General features: G+C 40.2%; 1 protein-coding gene across 1 annotated transcript in view; it reads right to left on the bottom strand.

Annotated features, from left to right (window-relative positions):
* Window positions 1–742: 742 nt before the first annotated feature.
* LOC118824789 (roundabout homolog 2-like) overlaps window positions 743–20,339 on the bottom strand; it is a 138,649-nt gene continuing 119,052 nt past the window's right edge. Inside the window, exons 21-28 of the mRNA XM_036595192.1 lie at window positions 16,973–17,100; window positions 15,102–15,377; window positions 12,584–12,740; window positions 9,887–10,147; window positions 7,276–7,475; window positions 5,401–5,565; window positions 4,887–5,126; window positions 743–2,410 (exon numbers count right to left, since the gene is read on the bottom strand). Of these exons, the coding sequence (XP_036451085.1) occupies window positions 2,409–2,410; window positions 4,887–5,126; window positions 5,401–5,565; window positions 7,276–7,475; window positions 9,887–10,147; window positions 12,584–12,740; window positions 15,102–15,377; window positions 16,973–17,100 (1,429 nt within the window). The 3' untranslated portion in view covers window positions 743–2,408. The remainder of the gene's footprint in view (window positions 2,411–4,886; window positions 5,127–5,400; window positions 5,566–7,275; window positions 7,476–9,886; window positions 10,148–12,583; window positions 12,741–15,101; window positions 15,378–16,972; window positions 17,101–20,339) is intronic.

Raw genomic sequence — 20,339 nt, 5'->3', positions numbered from 1 at the left:
AACAGTGTTAGCCAGTGCAGGTATCTGTTAGCTGATGGAGCAGAACTGGCAGTTAGTGTTCTCCTCCGAGCATGTTTAGCTGTCCAATGACGCAATGCATTAGTGGCATTTTGAAAACGTGGTGCATGACTTGGAGGAAGCTTGTCCTAGCCTTCGCCCTTCTAACTCTGGTGTGAGTGGGAGAGACATAACTAATAGATATAATTGCCAAAAAAATGCCCCCCCACCCCTTCCAAAAAAAAAAGTGAATTACAGAGGGCAGAGTAGGTTACTTGGGGTTAATATGTATTCTGTGAAAATCACCACTGGCCCACATTTCTGGGCTTTATAGACATAAAATATGATTGTAACTAGGCCACCCAGTCAGAAACGTTTGGGAAAAACACAAGCATGCTTTCAGTGAAATGTGATTTGGTTCTAAAAGAACAAAGATCAGTTTTTGGTTGTAAGTGCTACTTGTAAACGCCATGTTTCCCAACACTGATAAAAGAAAGCGCTGTACACTCTTAAAAATAAAAGTGTGCTTTAGCATAAGGCCATGACCCTACAGAACGGTTGAATGGATTGTTTATTTTTGTAAATGAGACTAGCGTGAAGCTTTTTAACGCTTATAAACCGCCACATTATGTTTATTAATTTACATTTTTTTCAAGCCAAGAACCATTCAGGAATCTTTAGTTTTAAGAGTGTAGTGGTGTATCAAGCTTCAACTGAGAGAAGTACAGTCCAAAAATAAGCAATATTCACATACAGATTTTATTTGTTGCATTGTTTCAGAAACGGTCACATTTTGCAAGTGCATGTGGTTTCCTGAGGGCAGAACAAATCTGGCAGGTTAGAGATTCTGTACAGGTGGAGAAAATGCACAAATCCACAAAAATAAATAGATAAATAAATAAATTAATAATAAAAAATCAAAGCTTGGCAGAGAAATGTCATACTAATGAGCGTATGAGGATGACCAGAGGACAGTCTCCTGGGCCCAGCTTTCCTCAACAGCTGAGCATAGGTGGCATGTTTATTTCCATTTTGAATCACTAGTATTTACTGAAAATTCTCTCATTTACAGAGTAGCAGTCGAGTTTAAACATATCTGACAAGTAATTGATTTTTTACAATGGCTTTCTGAACAGCCTAATATTAAACAACCATGCTAATTGGGAACGAAATTGGGATCGCTGCCAAAAAAATGACCGATTTCAAGGGTAATGTTCCCGTTCTTTAATCTTTTTCCCCCTCATCAAAATTTCAGTCCACCTGTTCTAACCTGCTTCCATTTGCACAGGTTAAACACACCTGCTAGGGGTCGAGCGTGAGCAGCTGTCAACTGCTACTTTTATTACGGTTTCACTCTGTAACACGGAGGACGATCTGGTGTGACATTATTATCATTGTGTTATTAATTTCTCGATCCCAAAGTCACTTCTTTTCACTCACTAATATACAGCATCTTCTTCCAGCTGGATGCCCTTGTGAAAAAAGCTTTCTTTATATAGTCTGATAAGTATAATCTGTAGACCGAAACATTCGTGAAGGACTGCATCGGAACATTTTCTGCTCTAAAACTGACTCCAGGGACAGGCAATTACATTAGACCTGCTCAGTTGGCATTTGTAAGTACTGTATGCTTTCAATATCATTCTGTTCCATCATTCTAGCGTAAATCCCCTTGCAGCAATCCAGTAATAATACATCTGTATCTGTGGACAGTTCTGTCCTAAATCTCTTTATTTTTAGGCTGCTGTGCAGACTCTCTAGCATATCTGTAGCATATCTTTCTGTTTCCACGTCAGCAGGAGCTGAAGATTTTGTGCTTATCACCAAAGATGTTTTGTGCAAAATAAACAAGTATTCATAATAATAACTTAGCAAATATTCAGAGCATTTATGAAATAAAAAAAAGAATTGTGACACCACATTTTATCCATTCACAATGTTATAAAGACCATTTAAGAGACAAACCTAAAAATCTGATTTTGGTTTGCATAGCAAAGCAACATCAAATAAAAAAAATATTTACAAGAAATACACATCCCTCTTATTATTTGGATTTACATACTCGTGATTTTTCAGATTCATTCTTTCCAAAAAACAAGCAAAACAAACACATCCTTCTTTTTTTCCTTACCAAGTGATGCACGTTTTGTGACACAAAATGGGAGGGACATGTGACGTCTCGTCGTAAGGTAGACAAAAGCAAATCGCTAGTTGAAGACCACTGTGAGATGTGTGTCTGTACATTAGCTTCACAGTTCAGTGTTTGCCTCTCTCTGAGGTAAAGATTGCCTCATACAAGACCAGTGGGAGAAGCTCATTGGACATTGCACGGGTAACAATGAATCTCTCTTTCTCGTCCTTGCTTTCGTTCAGGTGGGCAGTGAGCAGTCTGGCTTCTCTCACACAGGGCACTCTGTAGCACAGACAAATAGAGAAGACAATTATTTTAGGACATTGTGACACGTGATACCCTTTATCCACATCAATCAAATGAAAATGAACCCTTGAGTCATGGTTTTCACTACCATTGACAAGTACATGGTGTAATCTGATTTGAATTGTTTCTCTCTTTTGTCAAAAGCGCAGAATTTAAACTTTCAATCAATATTGTTTGTGTTTGTAAGTAAAAGAAGAGATATAAGAAACTGAATTTGCTGAAAAGTTACTTTATCTTTTTTTCAGAAAGGACAAGTTTTTGAGATTTAAATAAATGAAGGAAAATCAGAAGTGCAGCTTAACGAAATGTAAACCAAATGAAAATGTACAGTACTTTTATGCTCCTGGAAAAATTATATTTGAAAAGTTATTTATCTGGGCAGTATGCATTTATGTCATCTGAAACACTAATTTTAGAATAAATACAAATAAGATCGCAACAATAACTGGTGGTTTTATATCTGTCAGTGCTTTTTCTAACTATTTCCAAACCTCTCCTGGTGGCAGCCCAGTATTAACTGTAGTTACCATCCAATACCTGCTTTGGCTAATCAGTACTTCATTAAGTTATGTTATGCTTATGGTGGAATTTAGCAAATCCATGTGATGGCTGGGGGTTCCAAACCAAACCTCTGTTCTTACAAGCTCATAAGATACCAACGAAGAAAGAAGAAAGTCCTGTTCCTGTATAGGCATTAATGCTTTAATGCTTTGTTTGCATCTACAAACTTGATATCCAAAGAAATTAGGACAGGAGATAAGATGCAAATAACAACAAGAAAGCAGTGATTTGTAGATCTACTTTGACCTCTATTTGAACAAAAACAGTACAAGGACAGGATATGTAATGGTTTATCTTATCGAATGTATTATTTTTTTGTAAACAAATGCTCATTCTGAAATTAATAGTTGCAACATGTTCCAAAAACAAGTGATGTAATGCTTGGGTATAAAAGGAGCATCCAAGAAATGCCAAAATTACAAGCAAAGAGGAGACATTGTGTTCTCTGTGCTAAAGAAGTAAAGGACGATCCAGACTGTTACCAGCGTAAAGTCAAAAACCAGGGTCTGTCATGGTTTAGGGGGACAACTTATTGTGTAACTTGGGGTATAATGGTACGTGTGTTCATGCCGAGCGGTCACAGTATAGACGTTATGGTTCGGGGCACACAGCTAGCGCTATATGATCCGACTTATCAAGGGTTCACAACTGCAGCAGCACCATAACTCATGAGTTTGACGTGCTTGAACAACGAAGCAGAGGTGGAAAGGCAGCTACTGAGGTAAAAAAGAGGGATTTTAAAAAGAACACAAGCTGAAATTAAAGAATGAAACAAGTCTTATCCCTATCCACAGCCTGCCATATTTTTGCCCCTGTAAAGAGATTCAGCACCAAGCCTTAGAAATTCTTCTGTCTTCTCTGCTCCTAACCACAAAATCAGAACTGAAGTTTCATATCACTGTACACATTAGCTAGTTAACCCACACTACAGGCTGTACCACTTCCTCAGGGGCGAAACTTGTGGTGTGAACTTAACTGTGACTGCTGTGTACCGTTACACCCCTAGTAACTAGCACATCTTTGACCACTGAACACATTTTGAAGCAACATATGCTGCCTTTTAGGAGCTGTATTTTTCAGAGATGTCCATGCTTTTTACAACATGTTACACAGCTGCGTGATCAGAGAGTGCAGGGCCTAAATTGGTCTCCCTGCAGTCTAGAGCTGAAATTGTGTCTGAGTTGAAAAGTTCAAAATATGACAATAAAGGCCCTGTATGGTTTGGCAAGCTGCCAACTGCCAGTTAAAGACCTATATGACAGAAAAATGGCAAAAAAAATCTGCTTTCAGAACCGATCAGTTTGTGTTTTCAGCCCCCAGACGATTATTAGTGATGTAACACAGTGATAAACACCTTTTTTTTGGAATGTGTTGCAGGAATCAAATTTTGAATGAGCAAATATTCACAAAAACGATGTTCATAAGGTCAAACATCAAATACTGTATTTTTGTATCATTTTCAGTTTTATAAAGGCCACACAAAATGTACTAATCACTCCTCTGTCTTTATTAGCATTTTTAACAAACCCAGTTTTTTTTGGGGGGGGGATTGGGTTTGTATTTTAATGTTATATGTATCTTTTACGGGCATTAACACACTTATTACCCAGAAAAATGTTTTTTGCTTAGGTGCCTAAGACTTTTGCTGTAAATCATTATGTAACTGTAATTAATGATGTAATTGTATAAAGTCATTTGTATAGCACAGCAAGACAACAGTAATATATCTTGATTTCTAAGGGTTAACTCCTTATTAGTTTTACAGTAGTTACTGAATAATTCACTGTAGTTACTGGATGATAAGCCTTAAGATTAATAAGTGAATAATATGTCTATAGTTTACGGGGTTTATAACTGAATGATAAACATACAGTTTAAGTAGTTAACTCACATAGGTGTCCGTAGTTGGGCTCCATGCTGGTGGACCCCCGTCCTGCAGAGTCTTGCTGCTCTGTACTGGACCTTTGGTGAGAGCCGCGTCCCAGCGTGCCTCTGGAGCTCCAGGGAGGCATGTGCTGCCGCTCAAGCGTAGACACCATGCACTCCTCAGGGGGCTCGGACCCCATCGAGCCCCAGGATGTATGCAGCCGTGCGCCCACGCTGTGAAGTGGCTCTGACGCAGGAGCTCGCACTGTAAGTAAATATACTGTTTTCATTAATAAAGCACTGTAGATCAGTGTATAGCAATACTGCTGCTCAATCATTCACCCTTTTTTTTACATTTCTTTCCCAAAAACAAGACTGTACCCTCTACAATTGTGACAAAGTTTTGAATCCACTCTTTCAACAGAATTTCTCCACTTGTTTCAGATGAGCGATCAGTTACACAAATCTTTTGTTACCGTGGTCATTAACTGAGGGCTAATCTAGATCTTCAGTTCCATAATCCTGTAAAAGGGTCTCACCGTCAGCAGTGCTGTCTCTCCTGCGGGGCTCGGTGGCCAGCGTCTCTGCCCTCTGTTTGTGAGGAGGATGTGACACCCTCTGATGGCCCAGGCTCTGAGTCCCCAGCAGCCCTCCGTCTACGGACCCGGAACTAGTTGGCTGGATTCGGTGGGAATAGGCGTGTCCTTTGGAGCACAAGATAAGTAAGAATAGCTCTGTCTGGAACAGTACACGGGATGCTTATTCACATAATTCTAACTAGAGTATAATAAATACGCAGCGCTGCAGAGTCCAGAGACAAGTGTACTGTGCCAAGTGCAGAGCGCTTGGTTCTTTGCCATGTTGCCTGTTCACACTGCTGCTGTGGTTGCCCCCTGTAGGACAGGACAGAGTGCTGCCTGTCTGCTGATATTAATGTAAAACTGACAAGGGCAAAGCAGGTCATATTTAGCCAAACTCAAGCCTGTCCTGCAAGGTCATTCTCTGGGGGTTGGGGGAGCAAGACAAAAAGACCTTTACGGTGATAGGATGACACAGTACCACAGCTCTTGCAAGCCAAGCAAGGCAGCAGATTACTGGTTGGGGAAACTACTAAATCATATCCATACAGACCATAGATCAGAGATGGCTGGTGTCAACGCAAGGAGTTCTACTGTTCCATCATCACCGTGAAACAGCACTGGAACCCAAGGTGGTCTCCTCTCCTCTCAGTGCTCCTTCAATGAATGTGCAATTTCCCAGATTTTTCCACTTTTACTGCACAAACAGCTATATTTTCCCTTTCTACAAAATAAACGTCTGATATCTGAGGTTTATTTCTTTCATTTTTCACTAAAGTTTATCACATAGCTAAAACTATTTAGTTAAAATCAGCTATATCAGCCAATGTCATACAGTGTCAGAAACCATACAAGCAACTCTACTTGAAATAACTTGGTCAAGGTCACTGAGACATGCAGTTTGCATGATATTAATTGGTGTACATAAATATCCATTATCTGTTAACTATATTGGCCTTGTACATCCTAACTGAAAATTAAAGAAGCAAATGGTGAACACCAAACATGCCCTGTCTTATTGACTACACATAGGGATTGACTACGAAGGAGAAAACTATATATTTAATTTTTTGTAAACTCCTTTAATTAAAATAATAATACTGATAAAACATGTCAGTCTAGTTTTAGATAAAGTCGTAGTCCTGAAGCCATATTGTAAAAACATTGAGTGGGGGGGAATGTTGTATCTGCAAGCACTACAGTCAGTGCTAACGGTGTCCCTCTGAATATGTTCTAAAACTAGACTGGTCTGGATCTGTCCTAAATCACTCTGACACTTATTAATCCGGAAGGGTGTATTTTGTTACTTTGTAGATAGGGTTATGGGAAGTGGCAGAAAGAAAGGTGGTGTTGGTGTCAGTGAGAAACCCTTCAATCATACATCCAGATTTGACTTGGAAATTAAAATGTTCAAATGAGATGTCAAGTAGAAATGATTGCTTCCATCTAACGTTAATGCATTTACTGAGTGGTACAGCTTTTATTTTTCTGATATGAATTTCGCTGTGATGGGAGAGAAACTGTTTTTGTTTCGCCCCCTTGTTAATTCATGGAAATCTGCTGAGAAAAGTATAATGTTTGGAGAAAATTGGAAATCAATAGCATTTTACTCAGAACTGCATGTTCAATTTCAGAGGAAAAAAAGAATTTCCACCAAGGCAATGGAGTGAAAAGACTGGGTGGAAACAGAAAATAATATAATGTGACTATAACTGCAAAATTTTATCCAGCAAGTGAACACAGCGTTGTTGTCCCCAAAGAATTAATGTAATTTCTTGGATGGTTGAGGTTTGTCGATGTGATCGTTTGAGGGTGTGATTCAATAGTCCTGTTCACCTGTGATCGCTCCCTCCATGCTTTCCAGACTGCGTCCAGGGGAGTAGTCTATTCCACACAGCTGCCGGGACAACTCGTACTCTTCACTGTCTCCCTCCTCGTCCTCTCCTTCGGTCAGGATGTCAGAGCCTAACGTGCTGGACACATATGCCACAGGTGGGGCAGGGGTCTTGGGTGGGTGTGAGCTTCCCTTCAAATGCCTGAAAAGAAAAGGATTTAGAATTTATAGCGAATACTGATGGAGAATGCATTATATATGTAAAGGAGAAAAACATATCTAGAATAGCTCTAGAAAGTTGTGACTTCAGAGGAGATATTCCACTTTTTTTACCAGTGTTTAAAAACCTTTTTATAATCCCTATTTTCCTGTGCACAATGTGATAATCATGGATTATATTATTGTTTACTAAGGACAGGGATCACTACAAGCTTTATGATATGACATTACTTGAGCCACATTTATTTTATTGTGATTTTTAAAGATTTGTAATACCCTATATAATCTGTTTTGATATATTGTGATTTATAACTTTTGACTGCAAATGGTTGCTCCAACAGTGTACTTTCTTTTATTTGTGTAAATATTTACAACTTTAATCTTACTTCAGTTTAAGTAAAATAGAATTGTGAAGTAAACAAATGCATCGATACTTCGTGATACATCATGTATGTTAAAAAGTTCAAATCTGCCAGGGCATCTTGACTGCTGGGTTGAGCTAAGAAGCCAGGCAGCTGGAACAAAATCCTGGAGAGGTTTAATACTTTCTGGAAGCAGTGTGTCATGTACTCGCTTAGACTATAATTGTAAGGAAAATTTTCCCTCAGGTTTATCAATGCCAACCAGCTTCATCCGGCCCCAAACCTCTCGGATAAGCAGAATACGTACACTGATGAAAAATGATTTATTCTGAAACTGTTAATAAAGGACTAAACTGTTTCACTTCTCCTTGTTGTCAGAACATAACCTTCCAGTTTTGCCATTTTTACTAGCTTCCCTTTACAGTGTATGAAAACTTCACAGCAAATGTGTATTTTAAATGGTATTTAAAAAAAAACTTTCTACATGAACTTAAACAGAAAGTGCTAAATGTTTTTTTCTACTCCTGTGAAGTTAATATTTTGCCATTTAAAGTTACCAAGGTTTTAGTCAAACAACATCAATATCATCTATTGCCTGGATCTCAACACATTACAGTGCTATACATGCATGTTTTCCAAAGCTAAATCATTTGGACTATCTTCTTCCCATTAGCTAATTGCCACTGTTACAGGTCACTCCCCTGTCATGCAACAGGACAACTAAACTAGGCAGACAAAGGCTCCCAGAGGCTTTCCCCTGACATCTTGTCTTATCAAACTAGCCACCATGCAGCTCAGCTGAGCAGCTTGAGGTGCTTTGAGAAGAAAACTACAGTATATATTTGTTTGTCTTCACTAAGGAATGATCCATTGCATAAGGAAGCAATGCATTCTGCCATCTTTTCCACACGATAAAAACATGGCCAGTTGTGCTGTTAGGTATCCCTGGCCATGGATGACATATGGCCATCTGGGACTCGAACTTGGCTCATAGTAGCAGAACTCAACACTAAAGCAGTATTTCTGCCAGACAAATCACTGAGGAGCCTCCAAGCATGCAAGGCTGCAGCAACTAAAACCCTCAACAGTGGTAGAAGATCAGGTCTAGGAAATCTTCAGTGAGAAGATTCTCCATGCGGACACAGAATTTACAGTCTATCCTGTATCCATGTGGAAAACTGGAGCGGATGGTGCTAATTCCATTGTTGGGCTGTGTGGAAGGCTTACACAATGGGCTGGTAATTGGGTTGGTGGGGAGGGGGGAGTGAGGCAGTGGGCAGGGCTGTCAGTTACACGTCTGTAATCTTCAGCACAGCTGCCTGGGCTGTCAACCTCGCTGTGTCTCAGGCGCGTAGCATCTCCACACGTAATTACCGGCTCTTTTTCCTGTTGTCAAAGACGCCAGCAACACCAACCCAGTCATTACCCCCTGAGCTCCAGTCCACCACCCCCTCCCTGTCATGACAAGATTCTCCCACCACATGCTACAACTGTAATCAATAAGGCTGTTTCTGGCACTCCAAAGGTAAGGTGAAGCCTCACGTTTCCTAATGGCTTGGAGACTAAATAACGGGTAATGAAATCCTGAATGTGCCGTATTGATATGCAAAAACATCCGTTCACTTCAGCTGATTGGTGCCACTGTCTGTCACAACACACGTTGCAATGACCAGGTGTATTTCTGAATAGCACATAAATGTCTCATTATGTGGAAAAATACATCTCCAGTAGTATAATTTCAGTCTTGTGATGTTGCAATATTTTTACTGTCAAAGACCATTTTTTTCTCCCAAGTCCATGAAATGAACGTGTATTAACATTTCTGATGGAAACGGAAAAAACTAAATGTAATGCATGCATGAAGGCATGAAGAATTTCAAACCTCCAGACGTTGATTTAGCTTTTTACTTTGAATCACATCCAAGTACAAAATGATTACTTTGAACTTTGTTTTCAGAAATCTTCCTTCAGAATCTATGCTATGTATTTCTTGTCCAACTGCAGGACGTTTATCTAAATGCAGCTTTCTCACCAGGTCTGCTTGGCCACCTCATACTGATAGGCACGGGTGAGCTCGTCCAAGTGGGCCTGAAGCATGGACTGCATTTCCTCATGGTGGGAGGAGCCTAGTGATGTAGAGGAGCCCTGGACATAGGGCAGTGCTGCTGGAGAGGAGGCCACGCCACGGAGGGGTGGGGTGGGCACTCGCTCTTCCTCTTCTAATTCATCCTCCATGCCCTGGTGTAGGTAGGTCTGCACAGGGAGGGATGGAGCCCAGCTGTCACTTTCATACCTGTGGCAGCAATGAATGAAAGTGAATTTAGAGTGGTGCCCATAGGTAAGCAAAATCCAAGATGAGATTTTTTTTGTATCTCTTTACAACTGAGGATGTTTCAACACTATATTTTCATCTCATTCCAATTTCCAGAGAAATAATCACAAATCACTGCATAGTGTCCTTTAGCACAATTCAGCTCTTGTTAATTAGCTGATGAAATGAATCAGGTTTGCTGGGAGCAGGACAAACACCTAAATATGCAGAGTAGCAAACTTCATGAAAAAGAAAATGGAAGGAGAAACATGGATTTCGTGGCTTAAAGTAAGAGGCTTAAACTGCAGTGCAAGCTCACACTAGGCTAAAATTTCAACACGCTCCCAAAGACTAGTGCGTATGTCTAAAAAGCCCAGCACCAATTTAAGCTATAACAAAGAGATTTTATGGCTTCAGTTGTAAAAGCAGAGATATCAGCTCGCTCAGCAGTGCTGAAGTAGCAGCATAATGTTCATTAAGCCAAGTCCCTCTCCTTTCTTCTCTTGCTTTCCTTTGCTGTTCTAAGCATTCTGACTGAGAAGACAGCCGTGCTGTTCAGCTGGGTGTGTGAGCCCCAAACGCCGCTTCCTCAGCACTTTATTGAAAGAGAGAGGTTCCCTAGCGTAGAGTTAAATCTACCACTCTGTCTGGCTGTCTCGTGTGGTTTTGTTGTGTACAATTAGAAAGATATATATGGCCAATTAAGCCACATGCAGTTCAGTCTACTAGCACAGTACTGTGCAAAAGTCAGGGACCACCTTTCACTTATTTAATTTCTAGTCAAAACAGCCACTAAATAAAAATGATAAATTTTTAGGAGACATTTCTGAGGATATTAGAAATAAGGTAATCCTCTTTCTCATGAAATGTGATGTCAAAGGAAAATAAGTGAGAAAAAGTTTGCAAAACTGTAGTTAAAAAATATAATTAAAAGATATAGACAAAATAGGACTCCTGACCACCAAGCAAATTGGCAGATCACGAAAATTGCACCATCAGATTAACAGTACTTAAAGCTTCCATTTTAGAGAGATAATCAAGAAAAATTAATGCTCCAGATCTGAAAAACTCCACAGGTGTTTCTGTGAGATGTCTGAAAGGATGCACAGCTGTCAAGAATCCATTACTGAGAAAAAGGAAATAGACAAAAAAAGAAGAATTTGCAACTCAAACAAAGACTGCTGAAGCCGTATTACAGAAACATCTGATGTCTGAAATCTTAAAACTTAATTTAGGGCTAAATGTAGGACAGTAGCTATTACAGAACAATTCTTATGTTTATTAACCTTTCCTAACTTCAGATAAGAAAACAGTATTACACATGCCTCCTTACTAGCCTAAATTTCCTAAATACTGTCCTAACTTTAAGACAACCCCAGTGGTGTCCTAACCTTGTTTTAACCATTTGTTTCTATCGTTTTTAGGCAACTGTTACAGGTAGCATAGTTCACTAGTAGCATAATGGCGTTACACTGCAGACACGATCTCCATCATCCCCTCTTATTACCTTCACATGTTAATATTGATCAAAAAAAACTCATCACATAAAATATTACAGTGATGGTGGTGAGGAAACGAGTTGAATGTGTGGCTGTTTCTTAGGAGGAATAACATTTACGCGGTCGGCTAAAGCATTTGGGAAACTGAAACTGGTGTGCGGAAACGCTCCTATAGACAGCAGGAGGGGGGGGCACTCACAATATTCTTAATCTCCAGTTTACTGCACTTTAGTTTTGTTTTGATCTTTTTTACATTGGTAGCTCTAACCTACATTTTCAACATTATTTTGACAATGTGTTTATATTTCAGCTGTGGTTGTATCATCACTGCTAGGTTACATGACAGTTGACTGTTGACTTTGATCGAGTAGGTTAAGATTTCCTAACTTGACACAAAATTCCTAAATTAAGATAAGATTTGCTTCTGTAATATGAATTTGTGATAAATCTTGACCTGTCAGATTTTAACTTAAGACAAAAAGATAGGAAGTTTCTGTAATATGGCTTTGGTTTGTCTCAGGACAATGAACCTCAACAACACTGAATGTGTTTGGGATTACCTGGATCATAAAAAAACAGAAAATGCAACCAATTTCTAAGACTGAACTTTAGATGTGTGGAAAAATATTCCTGCAGATTTGAAGCAAGTCTTCTGTAAAAAATAAAGTAAAAGCTGTAATAAGGGCAATAGATGAACATACAAAATACTGAAAAAATTGATATCATATTTAGTTGCTGAGGCTTCTGCTGTATTCTTTTGTTAAATACATTTTGTGCTTTTTTCCTGATAGTGAAACTTAATGCTTTAGAATTAACACTAATCTCTGACATTTGCACAGCACAGTGTGTCTTAAAATTGTGGAAATCACTGAGACTATACGCGATTGTGTTTGTATGTATGTGTGGGCACTAGTCTTACCCTCCAGCTTGACGTTCTGGTGCATAGTGGTCCATCTCTGTTCCCGGTAAAGGGTTCATGGGCGGGGGAGGGAGGGGCATATTGGCCCAGCAGGAGCCGTTAGGCTTTGCTGTTTTACTGCCTCCTTTGGACTTCTTCTTTTTGCCATTCTTTCCTCCTAAAGGGGGCAGCAGAGAAAAGAGGAACCTTCAGCTTAGAACACATTTTCACATTCAATTTTAGGCACATTCAATATTAGGCAAAAGGTAAAATTGGATGGTGTCTATTGCTAAGATCAGAGTGTCTCAGTACAGAAAGGGAGAGAGAAAGAGTGTGCGTATGCGAGAGGAAGAGAGAAAGACAGACACAGTGCTCGACTAATTGCGCAGATTTAAGGTCAGAGTTTAGCTGAGAGTCTGGTCCCCATCACAGTGTTTCAGCACACGGGCAGAAGAGGCCCGGTCTCCGAGCCGCCTAATGAGCAAGTCCCATTCCCCCTGTGGACCTGCAGACTGCTAGGGAAGCTGTTTTATCATCACCTGCTCTACCTCCTCTCCTCTCATTATCTCTCTCCCCCTCTGTCTCGCTCAGTCTGCGCCACTGATGGGCCACAAAGACACAAAGAGCTCTCTCTTGCCACATTTTCTCCTCCTCTGCATGCTGTGATCGGCAGCATTCACAACCTGGAGGGCCTCTTCGTTGGGCTTAAGCTCAGCATCCTATCAGCTCCTCATGACACAGACTCACTGGTGTTTAAGCCCACAGTAAAAGGCTAGAGCAAGGCGTGTACGCTGCATCCTTGCTCTACGCCTCCGCATGGCAACAGCGCACTAATTTTATGTCCACGGGTCAAAACACAGAGGAATCCCTGCCTGCACTAATCAAATTAATCCACAGCAACGTGCTGTAATTCTCTGACATTTCTGGGCTAAAAAACTCCCAAGGCTGAGAAGCAAAAACACACATGAAAAGAAGAAGAGCGATTAAGGACGATATCCTCCGGGTCTGTTTTCAGCAAAAATGTAAATATTAAATCTATTCCCCCCTGATTCAGGCTCCTTTATATCCTTTTTACTTCTTTCCCCTCTTTTCTTTTTCCCTATTGACTTTTTCTCCAGCCTTTATCTGCTCATCCTCTTCTGCCCCTCCAGTCCTTTCTCCTCTCTCTTTCCACGGCCTTCTCTCTATTACATTAGATGTTCGGAGATACTAGAAGGTTCTGCACTCCTAATTAACCAGCCAAGCAAGCAAATTTGAGGCTGTACTTGGACAACCCCAAAACAGTGCCGCTGGCCATCGTCACTGACCGCTGGCCAAAACAATGTGGCATAAACACAAAGGCTACAAATGTGATATTCATAAAAACAGACATTAAAAACATACAGAGAGACAGAAAGAGCGCAGCACATGAGAGCAGGAGAGAGCGCAAGAGAAACTATTCTGGAATTTTTTAGATTTCTTCTTGCTAGGTTAAATACACTGAGCAAACATTAAGTAAATCACCCTTCAACATTTATTTTACAATTTTAAATCTTATCCATTATTAAGCAAGCTAATCTCATTTAGTTCTCTCTGGCGCAGACAGATTCACCTGCCCAGACCCAGAGAAAGAAAGAGAGAGAGAATTAGTTAAAACTATCAGCAAAATTTGTATACAATTATCATGCTGCACGTATACATTCAAACTCAGGCCTTTGTAGAGGACAGTGGAGCACAAAGTAACGCGAGGTAACTCATGTAGTTAACAGGTTAAAGTAGAATAATCTTTTTGACTTTCATAGTGACAGAATCTGCAAAATTTAATAGGAATCCAACAGATATTTCTCTGGATTCACCCTGAAAACTGTTTTTAAACCAGAAAAGTACAAGTGGTCATTTAAAAAGTCATGTGAAGTTAAGCGGTCATGTGAATAAATATTTCAATTTTATCAACCTGTTATTTGCTGTTCTACTTCATAGTGAAAAAATGAATTTGCCACATTCAATACAGCCTCTTTCAGTGATCATATTCATTTTGATGAATTTAGTTATATGTATTTAGGTTGGAAGGCTTGTCTGGTTCAAACAACATAGAACTGTATTAAATTGATTGTGTTTTGCATTGATTTATCAGACTTTTTAGTGACTGTGACAAGTAGCCCCTCTGTCTGTCATAGACAACCCCGTCCATTTAACAATTAGCTGCTTGGGAACATTTACATTTTCATTTATAGCAGAGATGTGCAGGTTCTTGCTCAAATAATCTAAGTTATTAATTCATTTAAATCAAAATTATCTCCCTTCAATATCTACATTTTGTATACACAGACTTGAAACGTTGTTTTTTCTTTTGTGTTTAGAAAATGTGTTTTTTTTCTTCAGTATTATTATTACTACATTGTATTAAGCATTATCATTCCTTATAATACTTTTTTTTTCTTTGCTTTGTCAACAGCTGTTAATTATAATTTATGCCAGTAAAACACTATTTCAATGTGATGGAGAGAGAGAGAGCGAAAAGTGAAAGTGTTCTTTCCCCTCCCCTGAGCACTGACTATACCATTGGCGCAGGATCTGCTGTCAGTAAGTGAGTAGCCCAGGCTGGCCATCTCCTGCTGGGCACGCAGTGAGGCTTTCCATCGTGGGTCAGGCCGATCCACGGCCAGCTCATGGAAGCTGTTGGACTGCAGGATCTGAGTGGTGGCGTAAGGGGTGGCCTGGTTGCCTCGGGCTGGGCTGCTGTAGCCCGTCTTGCCTGTGAAGTCGATGCTGCTGTAGATGGCACCGTCCGACAGCATGGTGCCCGTCTTCTCCCCGGCTCCAGACGGCAGCACGTCTGAGACAGACAGAGAGAGCGAGATATGGCATTAGAGATGGAGAGATAAAGGAAAAGAGACACACAGAGGAAGAGTAGCAGCTCTTAAGGTCAGTGTGAAGCTTATTAGCGCACCCTGCTGCTGCTGCTCCATGCACCCCACTCAGGCTCATCCCGACTCAAATGAGGTGAGATAAATAAAAGTGATTAGCCAGCAGATTAATTATCAGATGACACAAGATGCTCGGAGGGGGGTGAACTCGGCGGCCGAGGGAAGATGGACACTCATACGGAGCTGACCTTCAGCTCAGACCAGCACAACCTGCAGAGCACTGATGAGCTCGCTGAGATCTAAATGTGCCCTTACACACAGGCACACACATGCACATTCAAATTTGCCTAAACAAATACAGTTTGTATTTTTATAGCAATGATTTGGACAATATCAGTAGACAATATCTACTGTAAGTACAGTAATTGTCAGTCAATAAAACATTAAGTACAAGTTATTCAGATTTCAGGAGATATTTTTGAAGACATTAAATAGACGCTAATTCACTTGCATAAAAAATGGAAAAGTCAAAGGAAAATATGTGAAAAAACAAGTTTCCAAAACTGGAGCTCAAAAAAGAAATAACAGAAACATGGAACTCCTAACAACCATGCAAGACCTGGTGGACCACAAAACTGTCACCATCAGACATACAGCACTTAAAGCATTCCTTTTTGACAGAGGGTCGAAAAATCAGCTCTGATGTGAGATGGCAACTCAACACTACGGGTCTGAAAGCATGTGTAGCTGTCAAGAAGTATTAAGAAAAGGAAATGGACAAAAATAGAAGAAAATTGAAAACTAAACAAAGAAGCTGCTGCTGTTCTCAGAATAATGGACTGATCACTTCAGAGTCCAGAGCTCAACATCATTAGATGTGGTTAGAATCACTTGGACAACCAACTTCTAAGACTGAACTCTGGAGGTGTGGAAAAATATTCCTGCAGATTTCTTTGAAAAACTAAAAGCAAGTCTACTGAAAAGAATTACAGCTCTAATAAAGGCAAAGAGTGAACACACTATATACTTAAAAGTGTGATATTATATTTCATTGTTACATTGTTGCTTCTCTGTAAGTCACTGTTAACTCTATGTTTTCAGTATTTTTCCCTGATGCTAAAAAAACGAATAACTTGTATTATACTTAATGGCAATTTTGACTGGAAATTAAATACATGAAGGGTGGTCTATGACTTTTACTAATGTACATTTTGGGTAAGAGTGACAATACTGAAAAAAAAAACACTCTGAACGTCGGAGGATACTTAATCATTTCAGTTAATCATTAATAGCCATTTTGAGGTATGAAGGACGACTGAATTGAAAGATATTCTGTTCTGGAGAGTGTGTGATCACCTGTCATTTCCAGTACTGAGGGATTCTCAAGTTGCTGAAATATTCATAACGTTCATACATGAATTCAGAATGTATCACACAGCGCGCTCGGGGGCCTGAACCTGTGACCTGCTCATTCCCTCGGGGGCTTTGAAGTGGCACTTGGCTCTTTCAGGCCATTCCCTTTGTTCTTTTTTTCAAACTATTTTTTATGCTCCTGAGATCTTACCCCCACGTCCGAAGTTGCTGTGGTCTTTTGGAGCGCCCAGGCCGCCGTTGGCAGGCAGGCTGGTGGAGGGCCAGGAGTCGGCTAGCCAGGGGAAGCCAGGATCACCAGCTTTCAGCAAGCCAGGACGACTGAGAGAGGGAGATAAAGAGGACAACAGAGAAAGAGAAAGAGAAAGACAGGACATGCATATGTAAGGGTATGATCTACATGCCACCAAAAGGGTGAATAAGAGACAAAGAATAACATTCTTTTTTCTTTCTGTTTTTCATTTCCCCTATTTGTTCACGGCCTCCATCAGCACCAGATTGCTGCGAGAGCTCGTTCCCCACGCACACTGCCCGGAGCAGTGGAAATAATAAACAAGCAAACAAAAAGACATAAAACAGTGACAAGTCTATAAATCTAGCCCCCAACCCCCATTCTGCCCTGGAGAAAGAGAAGCCAATAGCAACTACATGGCAGAATGTTAAAGCCCCCTACAGCACCTTCATTTTGGAATAGAGGGGTATCCTGTCAGTCTCCTTGCTAAGGGTGGTGGTGAAGGAGTCTCCATGGTAACGAGTGGGGTAAAGCTCATTGGCTGGCCATCTCAGATGGAGAAGAAAATGATGAGGAATTTCCATGCATACATGCTAATAAAAAACCAAGATGCAGTATAGAAGAAGCTTTGTTTGCTCAGTTTGTTGAAGATGGAGGCATGTTTTGTTGTTGATGTTTTTCCATGTACTGAGCGGCAAAGCCAGAGTCAGGCAGGAAGGTCGTCCACATGATTTGGTTTGCCTTTTGTCTAATGAATGCAGCAGCCCACGAAAGCGCTTCCCCCTAAGAGCCCGGGCAGTCGGAACGCAGAGGGATTTCAACACATCTGAGCTCAATGGCTCAAAGGTGGAGGAACCATTATGTGAGCTTTTTCCACCCAGGCTAACACATACTCACATGCATCAACATCCACATTAGCTTGCACATTCCAGCACACACACGCACGCACACACTCCTGTACTCAGTGACACACACATAAAAGCAAAAAGCTCGAGTTTATATTTAGAAGCCACATTTTTTGCTACATTTGTTTGGCCTCTTGGCTAGCTTTGCCTGCTCAGGTGTGACAACAGAACGGATGAAGAGAACACAGGGAACGAAAGAAACAAAGCAAGAAAGACTGCACTGTTTACTGTGCCTCACCTCTACAGGGACCTTTCTCCTACCCTTCACTCTCTCACTGGGTCACCAACTAGCGACATTCAAAGGGGCTTGTGCTCTTTAGGCTCAGAAGACAGCAATGTACATGAGTGGATAAGGCTATCCATGTGCATGTGTATTACAGAGGGAGAGTGAGTGCCTGTGAGGGACTCTCTCCAATGATTATCTTTTCACATCTTAGTACATGTGGGTAGTTTGGTCTTGAGCTGCTCTCGACAGAGAGAATCCATCACTGGCTCTGGGGAGGCACCACCCGCAGCCGGTCCAGGACGATGAATGGGCGAATAAAAAAGCTGCCCTGACGCATTAATTGTTTCTGTTAATTCCAGCCGGAGGAGATTTATTAGCCAATCAATCGATACATCAGTGCACGCGTTGCTCTTGCACACGGCTGCAAGTGTTGAAGCATTCATCAGGCACCTGTCCGCCACGCCATTAACATCAGCTCTGGCCCAGACCCCATCACTGTTTCAACAGGTCAGTTCTTAAGCAAAAGCTTTGTGTGGTAAATCTCTGCCCTTACTGCAATTTGATCCAAATTCATGATTCTTCACAAAATTATTTGGTGCATTATGATATGTCAAAATTCACTATTATTCTTGTGTGTTGTTTTGGTACTATTCAGTATTATTTTTAAAAACATTTATACACCAAACTTTCTGTGAAAATGTTTTTGTTGAGAATTTCATTATTTTATTTTAATCAAAAATGAGCACACTCTTTTTAAAATATTATTATGAATACTATTTTTATTGGACTATCTGTGCCTCCATCCACAAATGAGTCCTTGCGTAGCTGTTGTGAAGTTAGACAAGCTTTACAGAATGTTGGCAAAATTTACATTCAATACAATGAGAAATTGTACGAACCCGAGGCCTGAATTGGAAGCATTCTGCACACGGGTTATGTATGCATGAGCCTACAAGCACAGTTTATGGGTCATGTGCATGATAAAAAGTCAAACGCACTTCTCTTCTTCAAGCATATGCAATTGAGGGAGGGCCATGCAAAACACAGGAGCACTACGCAAAAAGTGGGTGGAGATATCACACATGTGGCTAATTACATACGACACTCAACTTACTAAATTTTTAAGCATCTCGTGGTTGCAGATTTTTTTCTTTATCCTTTAAAACCAAGCTTACATTTTATATGTGCTGTTTAAAAACGTCCTTCAAAAACAGCATAGAGACGGAAAGAAAAAAAAAACTATTAGATTTTTTTCAGTGTTGCCAGGGAAAAGCCTGTCCGCCCTCACAACACTAGCAACGAGAATGCACTTCTGGGCGGAGCATGGACAGGTCAACAGAGCCTCCCAAACGTGCTGAAAGAACGTTTATCATCAGAATAACACTGTTGAAACTCTTGGGACAAGATGTATGTATGTGAGAAGACTCACTATGAAATATGCCGTAACGGAGCTGCAATATGTGTGCGCAGTCTGTGTTTCACAAAAACGTTTCTTTTCTTTCTTCTTTTCTATCTTCAAACCATCTGAGCAAACTAAGATAACATCATAGGTAAATGACGTATAATTTAACAGCATTTATACATAGTAACATACATACATACAGAACCACATACACACACACAAACACGTTTAGGAGGAAAAGCCAGTTAATCATCTGTAAGTTTATATTCATAATGCTGGTTATAGTGACTGGTTATAGTCAAAAATCTATGAATTTTCTTAGTTTCTACAAGACACAAGCATTGGAGGAGTGAAAAATTCTGTTCATGAATAAAGAATTTAGCATGAAGAGTAAATAACATACTCTAGAGGCTTATTAGTAGTGTTACTGTGGTAACAAATAATTTCTTTGAGATTAAAAGAGTAAATAATTTTTACAGGGTTAAAAATGTACGCACATAAATTGGACCAAAATCTGTGTGTGTTATTTCACACTGAAAGAATAAATGAGTGAAAGTTTCATCAGCAGATCCACACAAGAAGTAAGAGCTATTAATGTCTACAAACTGCAGGACAGAGTATATCATTCACAGAGTATATCTTATGTAAAGTTTTAAAATGGAATCCTACAATGTTTAAGAGGCAAAAGCTGCCAGGGAAAGCTTATCCAACCTCACAAAATCAGCAACGAGAATGCATTTCTGGGCGGAGCATGGATAGACTGATTGATTCTAATGTTACAAAATGTATGCAGCT

The sequence above is a fragment of the Colossoma macropomum genome, unplaced genomic scaffold (assembly GCF_904425465.1).
Source record: "Colossoma macropomum unplaced genomic scaffold, Colossoma_macropomum, whole genome shotgun sequence".
Classification (NCBI taxonomy): Eukaryota; Metazoa; Chordata; class Actinopteri; order Characiformes; family Serrasalmidae; genus Colossoma; species Colossoma macropomum.
The sequence above is the reverse complement of the archived record's forward strand: the minus strand, read 5'-3'. Positions and strand labels throughout refer to the sequence as shown.